General features: G+C 41.5%; 1 protein-coding gene across 1 annotated transcript in view; it reads left to right on the forward strand.

Moving 5' to 3' along the window:
- Positions 1 to 19,811, forward strand: part of COL25A1 (collagen type XXV alpha 1 chain) — a 491,250-nt gene that overhangs the window by 437,898 nt on the left and 33,541 nt on the right. Inside the window, exons 23-30 of the mRNA XM_060246951.1 lie at positions 178 to 255; positions 5,170 to 5,193; positions 8,122 to 8,166; positions 9,933 to 9,977; positions 10,308 to 10,388; positions 13,015 to 13,077; positions 13,521 to 13,571; positions 14,846 to 14,872. Of these exons, the coding sequence (XP_060102934.1) occupies positions 178 to 255; positions 5,170 to 5,193; positions 8,122 to 8,166; positions 9,933 to 9,977; positions 10,308 to 10,388; positions 13,015 to 13,077; positions 13,521 to 13,571; positions 14,846 to 14,872 (414 nt within the window). The remainder of the gene's footprint in view (positions 1 to 177; positions 256 to 5,169; positions 5,194 to 8,121; positions 8,167 to 9,932; positions 9,978 to 10,307; positions 10,389 to 13,014; positions 13,078 to 13,520; positions 13,572 to 14,845; positions 14,873 to 19,811) is intronic.

Here is a 19,811-nt window from a genome sequence, read left to right on the forward strand (position 1 = left end):
TAGCTCAGTTATACCATGTGCCATTTCTACAATGGAGCAAAAGCAAAATCTGCACTAGGCGATAACTTTTATTTTTATCAGATTGTTTTTCTCAGATTCTCTTACATTCATTTGTACACTGCACTCTTGATTCATATAACACTATGGGGCTTTGGGATTGGGGTGAATCTGTTACAGGGCCCACCTGGACAAAAAGGTGATCAAGGTGCTACAGAAATCATCGACTACAATGGCAATATCCATGAAGCCTTACAGGTATGTGATCCAAGACACATAAATACAAAAAGCTAGATTTCTTCCTCTGTTGGAATATGACAAGAAATAATCCTGTCTCAGGGAAAGCAAACGTAAGACCATAGGGTTGTGTCCTCCTACCAATGTTTTGCTGACACAGATGCATCTTTCCTGCCTTCCCTTTTTCCTGGAAATCTCGGGTCCAATCCCAGTTTAAAACGTTAGCCAGACAGGAAAAAAGCTTGGACAGTAGATAATGGTGACCTACATGGATTCTGACTCAGTAGAAGGTAGCTTCATGTATTTAAAAATATCCTTGAACAATAATCCAGAATCTTCTTTTGCTAGGTGTTGGACTTTCCCCTTCATGGCACCATTCTGTTAAGCAAGTTAGTCTCACATATGCAGGTCTTCACTTACGTTGTGTGATGAGAACAGATGATTTCTATACTTGGTTGTGCTGAATTCATTCAAAAATGTCACTTATCCTGTTTTCTGGATCAGTTCAGACAGCTCAAACAAATTGTGATGATACTTAGTTGTGTTCATGTGTAGAGATGGGCACACAGTGGGAAAATGTAGGTCCATAGAGGTTCAAGGTTCATGAATTTCTTGAACCATGAACTTCATTGGTTTACAAACTAGTTCATGGCTCATGAGGTCCATGGAGGTCCAGAAGTGAGCTCAGGAGGCATTTAAATGCCTCCTGCGCTCACTTGTGTAGACCGCTCCAAAAGTCCGTGTAAAAAAATCATGGTCCATGGATGGTCTGTCAAAACTGCAAATGCACTGGCTGGGCAAACAGACCACAAGCCAGCTCCTGGTCTGTGACAAAATTAAGTCCATGACCAGTTCATGCCCATCCCTACTCATGTGCAGCCCGCCTACTCCTTCTTTCTCTCCTCCACTCATGTGGCATGTAGAGATTAAAGTCAAAAGTCTTAAATTAACTCCAATGTGTTATGACATCCAAATGCAGGTGCAGGGTGGAATTCTAGCAGGAGCGCCTTTGCATATTAGACCACACACCCCTGATGTAGCCAATCCTCCAAAAGCTTACAAAAGAGCCTTGTAAGCTCTTGGAGGATTGACTATATCAGGGGTGTGCAGCCTAATATGCAAAGGAGCTCCTGCTAGAATTCCACCCCTGCAAGGTATCTCCAGTAGCTGTTTCTCTGCAGGTAACTGAGAGCTTTTCCTCATGGGTCATTTGTCCCAGTACTTACATTGTTGATAAGCAGGTTGATTTTCTGGTTCTCCTCAAGATCATGGTGGATTCATGTATCTCCTGGGTTTTCTTTTGCCAGACCTGCTTTGATGGAACTTTTTGGGAAAGATCTCAGCAAAGCAACGATGGCTGCTTTGTGGGCAGAAAAGTCTGAATTTTCCTGGTTTTGCCCACATAGCAGCTGTTTTTCCTTCCCTGGGCCCTTCAATGGCTATTCCCTTCCGGAACCCCATGCACCATTGAGGGGGGATGGTTAAAGGATTTTTTAAAATTGGTAATTGATATATTGACCTGCCAGTAGGAAAAAAATCTTTTCAAAAGACTCCTTGCTGATATGGAAGAAAATGGTCATTGCAGACACCAGGGAAGGGAAAACGTGGGGAAAGCAACCTTCTAATAGCTCTGTTCCTCTCCACTGCATTTGTCAGTTGCAGGCATAACAGAGTTTCCACAGGAAAATGTCACCCTGTTGCAAAGAGCCGTGGATTCTTAACTAGTATTTAAATAGGAAGGAAACCAGCCTCAGTTAGTGGAGGCATCTACATTTGGAGTGTCACAGCTAACTGGGGTTCATGACAGACTTCCATCTTCAATCTTTTCATGCTGTGTGAAGGGAGTAGGGAGGGTAATCATGAGCTTGCAATTACCCCGGTCTGTCCCTGTCATTAACAATTTTAGATTTTTTCATGATATATGAATTAAGTTTCTGTTGTTGGTTTTTTTTAAAAATTCTAATAATTATTCCTGAGAAATAAAATGGTTTTTCTTGGCATCCACTTCCACCCACCCTCCAAAATGTAAACAGTTTTCTTTCTCAACCTGAAGTAAAAAATGTCATGAAAATATTAGTTTTGTATAGCAAATCCAGGGCTTTTTTTGTAGCAGGAACTCCTTTGCATATTAGGCCACACACCCCTGATGTAGCTAACCTTCGAAGAGTTTACAGGGCTCTTAGTACAGGGCTTACTGTAAGCTCCAGGAGGATTGGCTACATCAGGGGTGTATGGCCTAATATGCAAAGGAGTTCCTGCTACAAAAAAGCCCTAAGCAAATCAGTTCATAATCCAAATTAGTAAATAAACAAATTACACCTCTTTATAAATTATACCTCTTTGCAAATTATGCATTTTGCTCATGTTTGTTGTGCTACTGTGTGAATACAATAGTGTGTATAAGTAAAGGTCGAAGCTCCATCACTTGGCAGCTGAGTTCCCAGTGGCAAACACAGTGCATGTCTGATAGAAAATCCTCATATCAGACCTGGACTTGACACAAGAACTGTGTAATGTGTAATGTGTAGTTAGGTCCTAAGAAGCAGGACTTGGAGATTTCAGCCCAATTTATGAAGACATCTTTTCCTTCCTTTCCCCAGCTATTACAGGTTCTTACATTTGTGAATTCACACAAGTGAGGGGAAATGCAATATTTTGGTTGCTGCTTAGCTTTTTTCAGGACTTGGAACACTACTGTTTCAAGTAGGAATTGGCATCGTTCCTCACAGGCCTGTTCTCTTAGACTTGTACTTGAAGACACTGGAAATGAACCACAAAGCAAGGTGGAATTTTACAAGATGTTGATTTTTGTAGTTCCTTTGGGGGCATTCTTTCTATTTAGTTACACAAGTCATTGGAGAATAAGTCATTTTCATTCAGCAGCACAAAAATCCATGCCAGATACAAAGAATACAAAGCTTAATAAGGATACATCACCAGTGAGTGCCTAGTCCAGATGTAAAATAAATTTAGGAACACAAGAGCACAGGCCATCTTTTCAATGACAGTCCAGTAATCCCCTTTAACAGTGTACCATGCAAGGGATTGGGCCTGTGCATAGCAGAGGTTTTTCCCCTTACTTTTTGTCAAATAGCTTTCCCCTGCCCAGGGACCACTGCCCCAGAAATGACACTTGCTATTCAAGCCAAGTAAAATTTAAAGCATGACTTTGTGTGGCGTTTGAGATGGCAGTGTTAAAAAACGAAAGTCAGTTCCTTGTTTCTATTCCTTTGAATCAAAAGCAATGGTTCTAGGAGAACTTTGGTTTTATGAGGGCTATATTTTATAAAGCATGTGGAATAAATACAGATAAATATAGTATGCAAAGGTAAGTATATTAACAACCATTGCTATGGAATAAAAATATTTCAAAAAAACTTTGTTGGCAATTACAATGAATGAGGCAGCTGCTGTAAGAGCTCTCTCAGCCTCACCAACCTCACAGGGTGTCTGTTGTGGGGTGGGGGAGAGGTAAAAGGAGATTGTGACTGCTCTGAGACTCTGAGATTCAGAGTATATAAGATTCAGAAATTTTATTATATTGTATGGATTTTAATTGTTCTTGTGGTTTTATGCTGTGAGCCGCCCTGAGCCTGCCTTGGCGGGGAGGGTAGGATATAAATCAAATAAAGTAAAGTAACTATAGGGCAGGATATAAATCCAATATCATCTTCTTCTTCTAAACTACGATGTATTTTACTTTCCTATTTCAGTGCACTGATTGATAATTACTGTGTCCTTGATTCTGCCTAGTAAAGGCTTAGTCCAAAATTCTCAAGGATATAAATGTAAATAAACATGCATAGTACAATTAAGTCATTTTTCATAAACAGAACTGCATTGTAGTGTACTTTATTTTTTCTCATTCCCTTTACATGAAATTAAACTAATATCAAAGAAATGAATCAAATGTCAAAAAAAAGCTTCCAAGTTTACAGTTTTATTCTGATACTCTTCATGATGAACTACCATAAATAAAATTTGTTCTGGATGATGGTTCATTGCATAGTGAAATAGTTACCCCTAATCAGCATTGTAAATACTGTTTCCTCCATTTACTAGTATAACTACAGTGAATAAAATAAGCATATAAAACAATCTAAATTTTGCTTCTCAGGGCCTGGTTAGGTATTTCTTTTATTGTGCTTGTCAGCGTAGTCACTCTCAGGCTCACTGAATGACCCCCTCCCCCTTTTCCATGTGTGGAGTATTATGTTCAACTGTTACTGTTATTACTCACAGCTATAAATTCTCAAGACCGGGCCTCGGATTCAGTGGGAGCTCACAGGAGCACAGCTCCTGAACTTTTCTGAGAATTCCACCTCCTTGTCCATTGAATAGTATGTGCAGCTGCATCACAATCCCTGGATGAGCTCCACCACCTATTTTTCTACAAAATGACCTCTGAAGACTATATCAATTAAGTGGCCAGTGAATCACCTTCAGAGTTTGCTTGTCTTGATCCAACTGAAAGCCTGTGGTAATTTCAAGACTGCTTTAAAATTCCATGTTAAAAAGAAATTGGTTTTGTTCTCTAACAATAAAAAAAATTATGCATGCAGCCAAACCCACAAAGTACTTTTATTTAATCCTATTAAATACTAGGCTTCCAAGTTCTCTGATTTAATTAGTTCGTCACATATGTATTATTTACAGTGCAACAGTTCCCATTTTACAAGCTTAAAACTTTATGGAGTAATCTAATTTTTTTTATTCAGACTAAAAAAATCAGTTAAACTTTAAAACACAGATGAAGAATGCATAATTTGTATTTAAAGAACAATCTTCTTTTTAACTTTATTTCCCTAAGACGTTGAATTGTTTCTCCCAGACTGTCCCCAAATTCTGTGAAATCCATTATCAAACAAGCAAAGTATTTTCTTTCAAACTGCACATCTGGTAACATTGTCTTCTGTTAATACATTTTGCCAACAGAGGATTACCACCCTAACTGTCACGGTAATTCCTATTGCATGACTTACAGTGCATTGTAGCTGTTTTTGTCTTTGGTGTTGCATGTTCATAACCCTTCTGATTTAGAATGTGTCTTTGTTCATCAGTTATTGACCCTGTTTATCACTACATATATTTCTTCACCCAGTGTTGTGAATGGTGTATTGTTGAAAACTAGGGCTGCAATTCTGCTTCTTTTGAAGTTAATAGCGAGGCTCCCATAGACATTGGTAGAAGAAAGGAATCGAATCTCCTGTTAACATTATAAAATGTTTATGACTGTAGGCGTTCTTTGTGTGCAAGCATTGCAGGATTAGTCTATAACTTCATTTTGCTGAATGGCTTTTAAAAAAATAATGTTGTGTATCCCAGTTATTTCTTAGAAGATACAGTCTACACTTGTTCCAGAAATTCACGTAGTAGAATTTGTTAGGCTGTAAGTGATCCAGACCTGAATGATTTGAGAACTGCAACTAGAGCTGTGATCTCAAATGGAACTTCTTCCTATAAATGTACCTTTATTTCTCTTCAGAGTCAATAAGGTTCATTAATTCCAGATGTGAGAAATATTGGAAAAGGAAATTTCAGTTTAGCAAGTTGAAAATTTTGCACTGCTTCGAGCTCTAACCTGCCATGCTGAACTCAGACTTTTCTGGCCTTTGCTTTTATTAACAGAGGTATTCTAGGGTGAAAGGTGGCCATACTCATGCAGAATTAATAATGAAATACAAATACTTCTTCATTTCTTTTTTTTTCTCTCATAAGGTCATTGTTTTGAATGTTTCCATGAGCTCTGTTTTGCCATCTGGGCAGACGTTTGCATCTTAGTGAATTTCCTTGGCTTGTCATTTCCTTGCAATCCAGATTTAAACCAGTACATAGGCATTATGTAAACATGTGTGCTGCATGAAACTGCTGATATGACATACCTTGTTTTCACATGTACAAAGTAGCTCAGTGCTTGTCTGCATTCAGGTTTATGGTAGTTCTGTGCTACTTAGAGCAACTTTGAGAAGGGTCTACTCTGAAACATGCTTTTCTTGCAGAAGGTCTCAGGTTCACTACCTAGCACCTCAGCTGGGTTCCAGACTGCAAGGCTGGGAAAAAAAATATCTGCCTAATATTTTAGAGAGCAACTGCCTGTCAGTGCTAGCATGACTAGGTTAGGTAAACCAATAGTCTGATTCGGTATAAATTAGCTGCATCTGTTGACATGAGTTGTGACTCTATGTTAAACCCAAAAAGAATGGATGAAAGAGCAACCAGGAAAAACATGCTGTGGGAAAAATGTTTCTAGTAAATCCTAAAACACTCTGCCCTCAAAGTTGTCATCTGCAGGCTAAGCTGGTCTGTCTTGTGCCTGCACACGTGCCTTTTCCTCTGCTTAGAAATGTATGCCTATTTATCCTGGTGATCACAAAACCACACAATCCAGTTTTCTACCCAGTTTGTGGGAATTTCATATCTAGGAGTTGTTGGGGTTTTTTACTGTTTCGTATACCCTATCCAGTCTTAAGCACTAGATTTTTTAAAAGGTAACTTTTCATGGAAACCTGAACCAACAGGTAGCAGCTAGAGTTACAAAGTTTCAGGTTGGGGCTGGAGATCTCCTGGAATTACAGCTCATCTCCAGACTACAGAGACCAGTTCCCTTGGAGAAAATGTTTGTTTTGGAGAGTAGACTCTATGGCACTTAGGGATGCCAGCTCCAGATAGGGAAATGCTATCCTGGAAATTTTGGGAGTGGAACCTGAGGATGGCAGGTTGAAGGTGAGGGATCTCAGTGGGTTATACTGCCACAGAGTCCACCTTCTAAACTGGCCATTTTTTCCAGCTACTACCTGGAGATTGGCAACCCTAATGGCACTATACCCTGATGAGCTCCCTCTCCTTCTCAGACTCTACTTTATTTAGGGTTCATCCCTAAATCTCCAGGAATTTCCCAACCCAGAGCTGGCAACCCTACATAATTGGCTTAGGAAAGCCCCCTGCTTTGTAAGCACAGGATTTTCTTATGATTCATTATCAATCTGAAGTAGTAGATGGTTAGATACAAAGGCACTGAAAAATTTCAGACTGGTACCATAGAATCATAGAGTTGGAAAGGGCCTCCAGGGTCACCTAGTTCAACCCCCTCCACAATGCAGAAAATTCACAAATACCTTCTCTTCACACACCCAGTTATCCCTACTCCATACCTGAAAGATGGCAAAAAATGCGTAGCATTGATACAACCCTCCTTGCCCTCCCTCTCACAATCTGCCTAAAATCACAGAATCAGCATTGCTGACATCTAGCCTCTATTTAAACCCCCCCCCAAAAAAGGAGAGCCCACCACCTTCAAGGTAGCCTGTTCCACTGAGGAACTACTCTAACCTTATCTGTACCATTTCAATCAGAACTTTGGTGAGCTGTGGTATAGGCAAGATTTGTGCTGCAACTGGTCAGCATGGATAGGGAGCTGTTAGCCGTGTGCAGTTGATGCCATCTGCAGGACTAGACTAGCTGCATGTCATTGTAAACTACTAAGTGCCAAAGTTGACAGATGGACTATGAGTAGAGAATTGATATGTGTGGCAATTTAAAGGTACTCACTGTATGTCCAATGGTCATCTGATTAAATGTTCCTTCAAAGTCTGCTTTTGTTTTCAGTACTCTATAAAGTTGTTACTTAGGAGTTAGAATGTCAGTAGATGGTTTAGCATTGTCTTTTGATAGTATTTTGTCCTGCGTAGGAATGTCACTACCCCATGTAATCTTTGTAATTCTGTACTGTCTGTCCATAAATAATTGTCTTAAATATTGTTGGTTCTCAATTATTTTAATACAATGTCCTGTAGGCTTTGTTATTAACATAGACTGGAGTATATTTGTTTGGCTAACCTGTTCTGTCATCTGGATACTAGGCTAAAATTCTTTTTTTTTTCCCTATAGGGTCCTCCTGGCCCTCCTGGCCCCCAGGGATTGCAAGGGGCAAAGGTGAGCATCTAAATCTACAAACTATGAAGATGATTTTAAAAAACAGCCTTCAGTTAATGTGTAAATCAGAGGTGTCAAACGTGTGGCCAAGGGCTGGATCAGGCTCCCAGAGGGCTCCTATCAGGCTCACGAGCAACTTACTGTCATCTGCTTCCTTCTCTCTCTTGCTTTGTTCTGCATCACAGCTTGCTTTGACAGGGTTGCTCAATCACACAGGAGCTATAGAGCAAAATCTCTATTTTCTCCATTGGCTGACCAGCATATGAAACAAAAGCTCGCAATGCACAGCCATTTCATGTTTTCCCCTTGGTCTTAGGCTCAAAGCATTGACCATGAGATTTGTAATGAATATCAATACATCAAAAGTAGGTTTGCAACTTACAGCTACACACCTGAGCAGCATACTCTGGATTGCTACAGCACAGAAATTGTCTCCAGATTTTGATGCAATAATTCAGAGCAAAAGGTATCAGTTATCAGAAACTGTTAACTAAACAAAATGTTGCAAGCATGCTAATCTTTTAAGCATATTTTCAGTTTTTAAAAAATCTTTGTGTTTGTCTGTGTCCTTTATAAAGTTTATATCTCTGCTACCTGACATTGCATTTTATGACACACATGGCCTGGCCCAACAAAGTCTCATTTAAGTCGGATCCAGCCCTCATAACAAATGAGTTTGACACCCCTGGTATAAATGACGCTAAGAACACTTTACAAGGAAGTGGGAAGTGACTGCTGTTGATGTGGTTAAGTTTTCCTAAGAGTTTTGTGCTGTTTAGTTAATACAAGAGAAAAATATGAATTTCAATACCAGTCACTAAATAGAACCACCAGAGGAAAAATATGGTGCATAAATGATAGCAAATGGAAACAACTGTATTTAGTACAATAGGAGATATGGGTTTTGATTTAAAGACTTTCAGATGCTTGCCCAACAACAACAAGAGAGAGCCAGTTTGACGTAGTGGTTAAGTGTGCAGACTCTTATCTGGGAGAACCGGATTTGATTCCCTACTCCTCCACTTGCAGCTGCTGGAATGGCCTTGGGTTAGCCATAGCTCTTGTAGGAGTTGTCCTTGAAAGGGCAACTTCTGGGAGAACTCTCTCAGCCACACCCACCTCACAGGGTTTCTGTCGTGGGGGAAGGAGATAAAGGAGATTGTAAGCTGCTCTGAGACTCTGTTGTGAGCCACCCTGAGTCCACTTGCGGAGAGGGCGGGATATAAATGTAAAGTAATAAATAAATAAATAAATTCAGAGAGAAGGGTGGGGTATAAATCTGGTCTTCTTCTTCTTCTTCCATACACTCACCACACTATGGGATGTGGAATGATACAGTACAGCCCAATCTTGTCAGGATTTGGAAGCTGATCAGGGTTGGTGCTTAGATGGGAGACCACCAAGGAAGACTTTGCAAAGGAAGGCAGTGGCAAACCACCACCTCTACTTCACTTGCCTTAAAAAGCCCAGGGGGTTGGCAGAAGTTGGCTGCAATTTGACACTTTATACACACACACACACACACATACAACATATTATTTATTTAGTTAATTCATTTTTGTGGCAGTTTCAAGACTGATTTGGGATTTACGGAGACAGTGAAGTTCCTACATTTAAGGGGAAAGTCTACATGGTGTATCGAAATGTGGCCATTTATGGGGAAATGTGGTAGGTGGACTTGGGGTCTGATCCAAAAGGCTGTACTTATGTTCTGATATTCCAAGTGACTTTAGCAAAACTAATATAGGTGGATTTTCACTTTTCAGGGTGAGCCGGGATCCCCAGGAATATCAGGAGCTGAAGGGGAGCCGGTATTTGAACTTATTTTTTCCTCCTCCTCCTCCTCCTCCTCCTCCTCTTCTTCCTCTTCCTCCTGCAGACCATATGGAAGATGATGAAATAAATGATATGGGGGGAAATGAAATAAAATGACCAAAACAATAGAGAGAAATTTGTGAGAGTTTTGCTGTGGAACAATGTCCTTTACTATATGAAATGAAATTTGAATGCAACCAGAGATATGTGTTGATAGCAATAATAAATAACTCAAAGATGTTGGTGGATTTCCTGTGTGCTTTTACTGCAGGGTTAATGTTCCAGAAATGTAGGAGTCATTTGCATGTTGTTCATGTGTGTTTCAGGGGCCTAAAGGTTCAAAAGGGGAGACAGGTGACCCTGGAATACCAGGAGAAAAAGGAGGGATTGGACTTCCAGGATTGCCAGTAAGTTTGTGGTTTTTAAAAATAATTTGGTAGCAAGTTGTAGTGCTCTTAATTATCATTTCAACACCCACTTATTCTTGCCAGTTTTAGTAGTTTGCATAGTGCTTTACAGAAGAAAACAAGTTCCCACTGTAAATAGTTTACATTTAAGAAATGAACCGGTGGACCATGGACCAACAAAAAATAGGAGTGTATGGAAAGGAGAAGGATATGCCCAAATACAGCTACTCAGTCTTAGCCTCTGTTAAAGGAGATAAGGCCTAAAGAGTTGCCACAACTTAATTGATAGATTTTTAAGGGAGAAAGAAAATGGAAGTACTAGGGAGGGAGGTAACCTGGAATGAAATTCCAGCCATAGAGAATCATAAGGGACTGCCTGCTTAATATTAATGGGACATGATTTTTTAAAAAAATTCCAATATTGAGTAGATTGAATGTTCATAGGACTTGTCATGACAGCTTCATGCTGCTTTTTAAAGATTTAAACTGTGATCAAGGAATTAACATCATAATATGACAGCGTAAATTTTGAAGAATTCCAAGGAAATGCTTTAGGAAAACAAAAATATAGAGATAACAATCATATTGCACAGGTTCAGTTTTCCTTGACAACTCCACAATATGTTTTCTGTAAGTGAGTATTTTACCAAGAACAATGTATTTAGTATTCAGTCACACTCACATTTATGCATGACACAAACTGACATCACAAAGAGCAAGACTGACTACAAAATAATTTAAGTGATTATATAAATACAGCCTTAATTAATGAAACTTGAAACACAAGGGGGAATCTTCCCTAAACTTTTATGCAGATTAAACTTTGCTGTACTGTATTTACATTCTGTATAATTATCTGCTGTTCTTCTGATCTAGCAGTGCTGTTCTGTTTACTATGAAGGCATTACATCTATTAAAAAATTTCTATTGGAGCAGGCCCTATTTGATCCACTGCACATGAGAAACAAGAGCCAGTGTACATGGCTGTTGTATGAGCACTGAACTCACATTAGTTAATCAATTTCTGTGTGCACAAGATGTTTAGTATGGAAATGAGAGCAATTTTGGTTCAGAAAGCCAGTCTTTCTTTCTAGACTGGCTGGACTGAGCTCAGTCTATATCAGGGGTGGCCAAACTGTGGCTCGGAAACCACATGTGGCTCTTTCACACATATTGTGTGGCTCTTGAAGCCCCCACTGCTCCGTTGACTGGCTTGGAGAAGCCATTTCTCTTTTTAAATCACTTGTCCCTGCCAAGCCAGCTGGCAGCTTGGAGAATGCATTTAAAGTTAAAATTGCTTTCTTTCTACCTCTCCCTCCCCATCTATTTGCTTTCCTCCCTCCCTCCCTCCCTTCCTCCCTCCCTCCCTTCCTGTCTTGCAGCTCTCAAACATCTGACATTCATGTCTTGCAGCTCTCAGGCATCTGGCATTTATTCTGTGTAGCTCTTATGTTAAGCAAGTTTGGCCACCCCGGTCTATATCAATAACAAAAAGAGAAAAATTGTGGAAAAATTGATCCTGAAAATACTTCCACATAAAGTATTTCCATTAAGTTGCCATTATACAAGCTTAATGTACAATAAGCCAATGCTTTAAGGGGAGTTATAGGCTTACCAATCCCCAGGTCCCAGCAGGGGTTCTCCCTCTTTCCCAGGCTCCTTCCCACCCCCAGTCAGCTGGCCGGTGGGGGGGAAGCCCCGCCTCCACAACCACCATGTGACTTTCCACCTCCGGAGGCTTCAGTCTCCGATTGGAAAGGATGGTGTGTCTGTGTTACTTTGAAGAAGCTGGCAGCAACTCATGAGTAGAGATGCCAATCCCTCACTTAAGAGTCGCCAGAAACGGGGAGGTGGGGTGGGGGAGGGAAATGTCTGCTTGGGCACATCATAACTCCCTATGTGGAGATTGATTCTCATAGGGTATAATAGGGAATTGATCTGGAGGTATTGGGGGCTCTGGGGAGGCTGTGTTTTGAGATAGAGGCACCATATTTTCAGTATAGCATTTTGTGCCTCTTCCCAAAATACCCCCCAAGTTTCAAAACAATTGGACCAGGGGGTCCAATTCTATGAGCCCCAAAAGAAGGTGCCCCTATCCTTCATTATTTCCTATGGAAGGAAGGCATTTAAAAAGGTGTGCTGTCCCTTTACATGTGATGGCCAGAACTCCCTTGGAGTTCATTTATGTTTGTCACACCCTTGCTCCTGGCTCCGCCCCCAATGTCTCCTGGCTCCACCCCCAAAGTCCCCAGATATTTCTTGAATTGGACTTGGCAACTCTAGGGAGTTATGATATGAAGCAAAATAAATAATGGGTAGGATCCAAAGAACTGAGAACAGTCTCACTCATGAAATAGATCTTTCCACCTCCATCAGTCTTCTGCAGTCCCTTACATTACCCAAACAGTTGCTCCTCAGTGTTGGGAGACCCTGTTGGAACATAGGATATAATGTGTCTGAAGCAGGAAGTTGCATAATATCCACCCTTAGGTGAGCAGAAGGGCTTTCTGCTCATCAAAGGGCATCTGTCAGTGAAAATAATATAATGAAAACTCAAATTTGAGTTAAAAATGCACCAGTTGACAGGAAGAACGTGTTGTTTAATAGTTCATTAATGATTTTGTAGGGATCCAATGGTATGAAAGGAGACAAAGGAGATGGTGGCTTGCCAGGTCCTCAAGGTCCTTCTGTAAGTCTTGTCGTGATGTTTAAATGCTTGTATTGATATATACTGTATTGGTTCTCCAATCCTTCCAAGAGCAATAGGAAGATCCGTTCAAAGATAATTAGTGTGATACAAAGCAATTATGCATCATGATTGATAAGAATCTCAGGTTTTCAAGTGCTGGCTATAGTTATCCTGTGAACAAGATAGCAGCTATACTCCGATGTATTTACTTCCATCACTTTAAGCAAGAATGCCCAGTTTTGACCAATATATCTATAAATATTATAGGGACAATGTGCAGTTGTTATTTATACAGTGCTCTGACTTAGGAGAGATAAATCTTTTATTGTTTTTTTTTAAAAAACTGGACCTTTTCAAATTAAGTTTTCCAAGACAGGTATAACAATTCAGTATAACAATTCACCTTTGTCAACATGAATTAATTATATTACTCTGATGTATAGATTATAGGACCACCAGGATCTCCTGGCCCACATGGTCCACCAGGGCCTATGGTAAGTCCATTTTTATGTACCAGTATTGCATGCATTCATTAATTAAAGGGGAATACCAGGGAGAACTGAGCTTCCCTTGTAAAGCTTGCATGGACATTTCCTTAGTTGAGTGTAAGCCAGGACAGGAAGAAGTAATCCTCTTGTGGTCTGTGGGTAGAAGATTTGCTCCATTCATTCATTCATTCATTCATTCATTCATTCATTCATTCATTCATTCATTCATTCATTCATTCTTCATATCCCATGTTTATTCCTGGTATGGAACAAAAATGGCCAACAATACATAAAAATTATAAGAGAAACAAACAGCAAAGGGGGAGGAAGACCTCTGAGTGCCAAGCAGATCTTCCTTCTCGCTGCCTTATTTTACCCAGCTCAAGGCTAAAACCTTCCAGCTGAGTGGCAATGGATGAGAACCTAGGCTTTAAGTACCTGTGAGCAGAGCAAAGGAAAACGTGCTCAACACAGTGTTATTAAGCTTCTGCTAGTCAGCTATCAGGATCTTCCCCAGTTACCTCCCTACCAAGGACTTTGATGGGCTATTGAGCAGAGGGAATTAGAAATGGCACCAAATGGATCTCTGATCGTGAGAAATACTTTTATTTATGCAAACAGGAAGACCCCCCCACCCCCATGTTAGATGGTTGCCTCTAAAAATAGATTATGAACAAATGATATTACTATTAAAGTTGCCAACTTCCAAGTAGTAGATTGAGATCTCCTGGGGTTACAAATGATCTCCAGGTGACAAAGATCAGTTCACCTAAAGAAAATAGCTTCTTTAAAAGGTGGACTCTGTGGACAGGTGGGGGGTGGAAATTCTGGCCTTCCTTTAGGTAAATAAGGTTTGTGCAGTTGTAAAGAAAGGTCAAATAATGGCTTTGACAGATGCCATGATGTGGCTTTTGGCCATCTGCACTTTGATTATTTCAGAGAGTCGCTGTGTTGATCTGCAGTAGAATAATCAGATTTGAGTCTAGTAGCACCATTAGATTAGAGACTCTTGCAACTGGACTCAAATCTAACTTGACTGGTTAGGCTGAGTTGTCTATGAAGTACAGATATTTCAAACCTCAACTCCAGGGGTTCTAATATTTCCCCATGACTTCTGAAAATCTTTGGAAAACAGGAAAGGCAAGCAGATGCCAAGCTGGCAAACAGTTGCCAAATTTCACTTTTGTTTCTCTGGAGTGATTTTAAGTGACTTGTATTCACAAAGAACAAATTGCTACTATTGAAATGTCTCCTTGTAATTATGAATTATTTATTTTCAGGGACCTCATGGACTACCAGGCCCAAAGGTAAAAAAACAAAAACACTAAAACCCACATGCACATAAAATTGAGGCAACAATAAACTTCAGTCTGTTAATGTGTTGTGCTGTCATTCTCATTAATCATGTTGAAGCATGCACTCATGGTTTGTCCTTTGTCTCACTTTTCTGTTAAATATGTTTTGATATTCTTAAACCTCTAAGCAGCTGCTTAAAACAAAATGTTAAAACATATTTTAAAATGTAAAGATTTATGACAATTTCCTGTGTCTGTTCCACATCACCATAAGCTGAATTAGCTTTCTCTAATGTTAATTATGGAGTGCCAATAAAAACATCCAGTATTCTGGTGAGATTTGCAAGCTATGCCATTTGGAACTATCTTGCACTTAAGCTTAGAAAAACAGGGGATGAGTGTGCTATGCACTTAAGAAGCAAAGTAAAATTTCCAGATATTACTTTCTTCTTGCCTTTGTCTTGCAGTCCTCATTCTTCCTTCTCAAACTCCCTCCTTTTCCTAACAGTTCTTTCTCATTCTTCCGATCCGTGCCTTGTCTCTGAAGGCCCATGTACTTAAAATATTCCTAACAAGGGTCTGTACCAAGCAAGAATCCATAGCTACTGCTGGAAGGCTTATTCCAGATGTATGGGTATATGTAAGTGTACTGACACAGAGATCCACTTTGCATGGTTTAGAAAAGGGATAATTTAAAGGACGTGAGAGATTTCAATATATAGTAGTACGATTCAATGCCATCTTTATCACATGTAACTTTTCATAGCCTTTTATAATATTTTACAATATCTGTTTTATTTCCTTCATAAAAGCAAGAAAATTAACTGCAACAACCTGGCAGTTCAGAATCACATTTGCTTTTTGAAGCTATATCTGTTCACATCAGCACATTCCTATCCAACCTAAAGTTGGACACATACACATACACACAAACACACACCTGCAATTCTCCCAGTACTGCTCCTAAATTCTCTGAGCTGTTGGTTTGCTAGGTGGATGGGTCATTGGAATTAAAGCATATCACTATGTAGAGAAGTTAGCTTTTCATCTCCTGAGTGGCATATCAGTAGCCCTCACTCTGCAGGTTACACAGAGTGTCATTTACAGTAACCATCAATCCAAAGAGCCACATTACTTCCATCCCAGGCAACATGAAGCCTGTTCTTCAGTGAGGTTCTCACCTTTTTCATTCCTCTGACGGCAGCTGTTTCATGGTGGGAGCCAACAGCCACCCACAGTCTCCACTGGACAAGGGCCTTTCCCAGGCCCGTAGCTACAAGGGGGCCTGTGGGAACACAGCCTCCTGACTCTAGGCAGGGCCCCCCGACTTGGGGCCCCTAACCAGCCTCCAGTGCCTCGGCTGCATCCTTCTCCATTCTGCCATCATCATACACCATTGCTCCTGCTTGTTTAGGGGTCGGAAGAATTATCTGACCCCTCAGCAAGCAGAAACAACTGGGCACTTTCAGCGCCCAGGACTGAAACTTAAGCTCCGAGTTGCTTCTGCTTCCTTAGGGGCTGGAAGACATCTCTGACCCCGCAGCAAGCAGAAACAATGGGGCACTTTCAGCACCCAGGACTGAAAGTTAAGCTCTGTGTTGCTTCTCCTTGCTTAGGGGCTGGAAGAAATCTCTGACTCCTCAGCAAGCAGAAACAACAGGGCACTTTTGGAGCCCAGGACTGAGAGTTAAGCTCCCTGTTGCTTCTGCTTGTTTAAGGGCTGGAAATAATCTCTGACCCCTCAGCAAGCAGAAACAACGGAGCACTTTCAGTGCCCAGGACTGAAAGTTAAGCTCCGTGTTGCTTCTGCTTGCTTAGGGGCTGGGAGAAATCTCTGACCCCTCAGTAAGCAGAAACAACAGGACACTTTCAGCGCCCAGGATTGAAAGTTAAGCTCCACATTGGGCTGATGTTGGGCTAGAGAGCGCCGGCAAAAAGAGGCCATTCTGGCCCTCAAGTGGGGCGGCAGGGGTGGGGGGCAGATGGCTCCATTGCAGACAGGACAGGGTAAGGTAGGCTGGCATACACAAGTGGAGGTCCCAGCTGCAGTCCGGGGCTGGAGATCAGTGGAGAGGTGATGTTTGCCTGCAGGGGTTTTCTGGCCTGGTCCCGCTGGCCACCCAAGCAAGGGTGGGAGCTGCGCTTGGGCAGCCTCAGCTCGCCCTCCAACAGGAAGAAATCCGAATTGGAGGTCTTGTAGTCCCAGAAGTCAGTTGCGACTTGGTGGCGCCTTCCACCCCCCCCCCCCCTTGTCCCAGCAGAGGTGTGAACTGGCAGAGACTGACCAAGAGAGAGATCTTGGGGTCGTGGTAGATAACTCACTGAAAATGTCAAGACAGTGTGTGTTTGCAATAAAAAAGGCCAATGCCATGCTGGGAATTATTAGGAAGGGAATTGAAAACAAATCAGCCAGTATCATAATGCCCCTGTATAAATCGATGGTGCGGTCTCATTTGGAGTACTGTGTGCAGTTCTGGTCGCTGCACCTCAAAAAGGATATTATAGCATTGGAGAAAGTCCAGGAAAGGGCAACTAGAATGATTAAAGGGCTGGAACACTTTCCCTATGAAGAAAGGTTGAAACGCTTGGGATTCTTTAGCTTGGAGAAACGTTGACTGTGGGGTGACATGATAGAGGTTTACAAGATAATGCATGGTATGGAGAAAGTAGAGAAAGAAGTACTTTTCTCCCTTTCTCACAATACAAGAACTCGTGGGCATTCAATGAAATTGCTGAGCAGACAGGTTAAAACGGATAAAAGGAAGTACTTCTTCACTCAAAGGGTGATTAACATGTGGAATTCACTGCCACAGGAGGTGGTGGCGGCCACAAGCATAGCCACCTTCAAGAGGGGTTTAGATAAAAATATGGAGCAGAGGTCCATCAGTGGCTATTAGCCACAGTGTGTGTGTAGATATAAAATTTTTTGCCACTGTGTGACACAGAATGTTAGACTGGATGAGCCATTGGCCTGATCCAACATGGCTTCTCTTATGTTCTTATGGGCTTGCCTAGCTGGATCATGCTAAAGGTAAGGGCAGGAGACAATGCGGCACGTATCTAAACCTCTGAGTGGCTCCCCACCAGAGCTGCTGGAAGAGGGGTGAAAAGGGATCACCTTGGGGCAGCTGTGGGGAGGGGGGAGGCTGTATGGCAGCGAGCTGGCAGCTTTCCTCCTCAGTGGTGGTAGAAAAGAAGACCATGGAGGTTGGGGCACTATGTGCCCCCTGAAAAAAATCAGGGCCCCCCAGTTCTTCAAATCCTGGCTACGGGGCTGACCTTTCCCACTTTCCTGAAACACAGTGTGGGTGGCACATTGGGGAATGATTCTCAAAAGGGCCACTAGTGGTGTATAAAAGAACTACATATGGCTCCTGAACCACAGAGAATCACTGCAATAAATGAACAAAATGTTTGCAGAGTTAAAAAGTTATGAGTCCAGTAGTACCTTAAAGACCAACAAAATTTGTGGTAGGGTATAATCTTTCATGAGTCACTGCTTACTTCTTCAGATACATCTAGAATGTGTGTCCATCTGCTCTATATATTGGAAAGTGGAGTGATTTCAAATGCCAAATGACATTAGCAGGAAAATGACAATAGAAGATGTGATTGGATTAAGTGTGATATGCAGAAAGGTAATAGGCATGGAGAAATCAGCATTGGTAAGGAGACAGGAAAACTAGGCTTCCATACAGTCCAAGAGGATTTGAACTTCATTATCAGTTGCAGTTCAGCAATCTCTCTTTTTAAGCCCCCTTCGAAATTCCATTGTGAGAGATGTCCTGCTCTCAGGTCAGCAACTGAATGTCCTGTAAGGTGAAAATGTTCCCCCACTGGTGTAGAGGGTGGAAGGGCATTGCTGATATTCAACGGCGTTAGTCACATCAGAGGATCAGGAAGAGTATGAACTTGAGATGGTAGGGCTGATGTTGCTGGGTCTGTTGATGTCATTGCTAGGATCTATATGAGAGCAAAGCTGGCATCTTGGTTTGTTGCATGCTTTGGTACCAGAGTCTATGCAGGGCTTTTTTGAGCAGGAACACAGTTCCGTCTGGCTTGGCATCAGGGATGTGTGGCCTAATATGCAATGAGTTTCTGCTGGGGTTTTTTCTACAAAAAAAAGCCCTGTGTGAAACAATGATGATGTCACAGGCTGTGGCCTAATATGCAAATGAGTTCCTGCTGGGCTTTTTCTACAGAAAACAGCTCTGAGTCCATGTAACTGTTAAGTAGTTTATCATTGTGGGTGAGAAGTTGTTTTAGGTTAGCGGGGTATCTAAGCAATAAAAGGTCAGCTCCCCCCAGTGCCTGTGTGAGGGAAGCAAGGGTTGTAGGTCATTAATAATGCATTGAACTGGCTTGAATTGGGAGCTGTAGGTGACCACCAGTGTTGTTATTTTCTTTGGGCTTTTCTTGTTGCAAGATGACCCTGAGTATGTGGTTGGAGTGGTGCCAGCTACCACATCAAACAATCCATGGTTTATAGCTGAGTCCTATGCTATTCTCCAGCCCCTCAGACAGGAATACTCACTTGAATGATCTGCAACAGGCATTTTTACAACTACTGACATGGTGAGAAAATTTACTGGAAAAGCCAAAGTGATAACCAGGGACATATGAACATATGAAGCTGCCTTATACTGAATCAGACCCTTGGTCCATCAAAGTCAGTATTGTCTTCTCAGACTGGCAGCGGCTCTCCAGGGTCTCAAGCTGAGGTTTTTCACGCCTACTTGCCTGGACCCTTTTTTGGAGATGCCAGGGATTGAACCTGGGACCTTCTGCTTACCAAGCAGATGCTCTACCACTGAGCCACCGTCCCTCCCCAACTTGCTACAGTTTAACTTGGAAAGATAAAATGTCCCCCACTGTTTTTTTGAATGTTGTGGTTTCTGATGTCAGCCTTACCGTATTTTTCGCACCATAAGATGCACTCCCCCCCCCCAAA

This window comes from Heteronotia binoei, chromosome 9 (genome assembly GCF_032191835.1).
Source record: "Heteronotia binoei isolate CCM8104 ecotype False Entrance Well chromosome 9, APGP_CSIRO_Hbin_v1, whole genome shotgun sequence".
Classification (NCBI taxonomy): domain Eukaryota; kingdom Metazoa; phylum Chordata; class Lepidosauria; order Squamata; family Gekkonidae; genus Heteronotia; species Heteronotia binoei.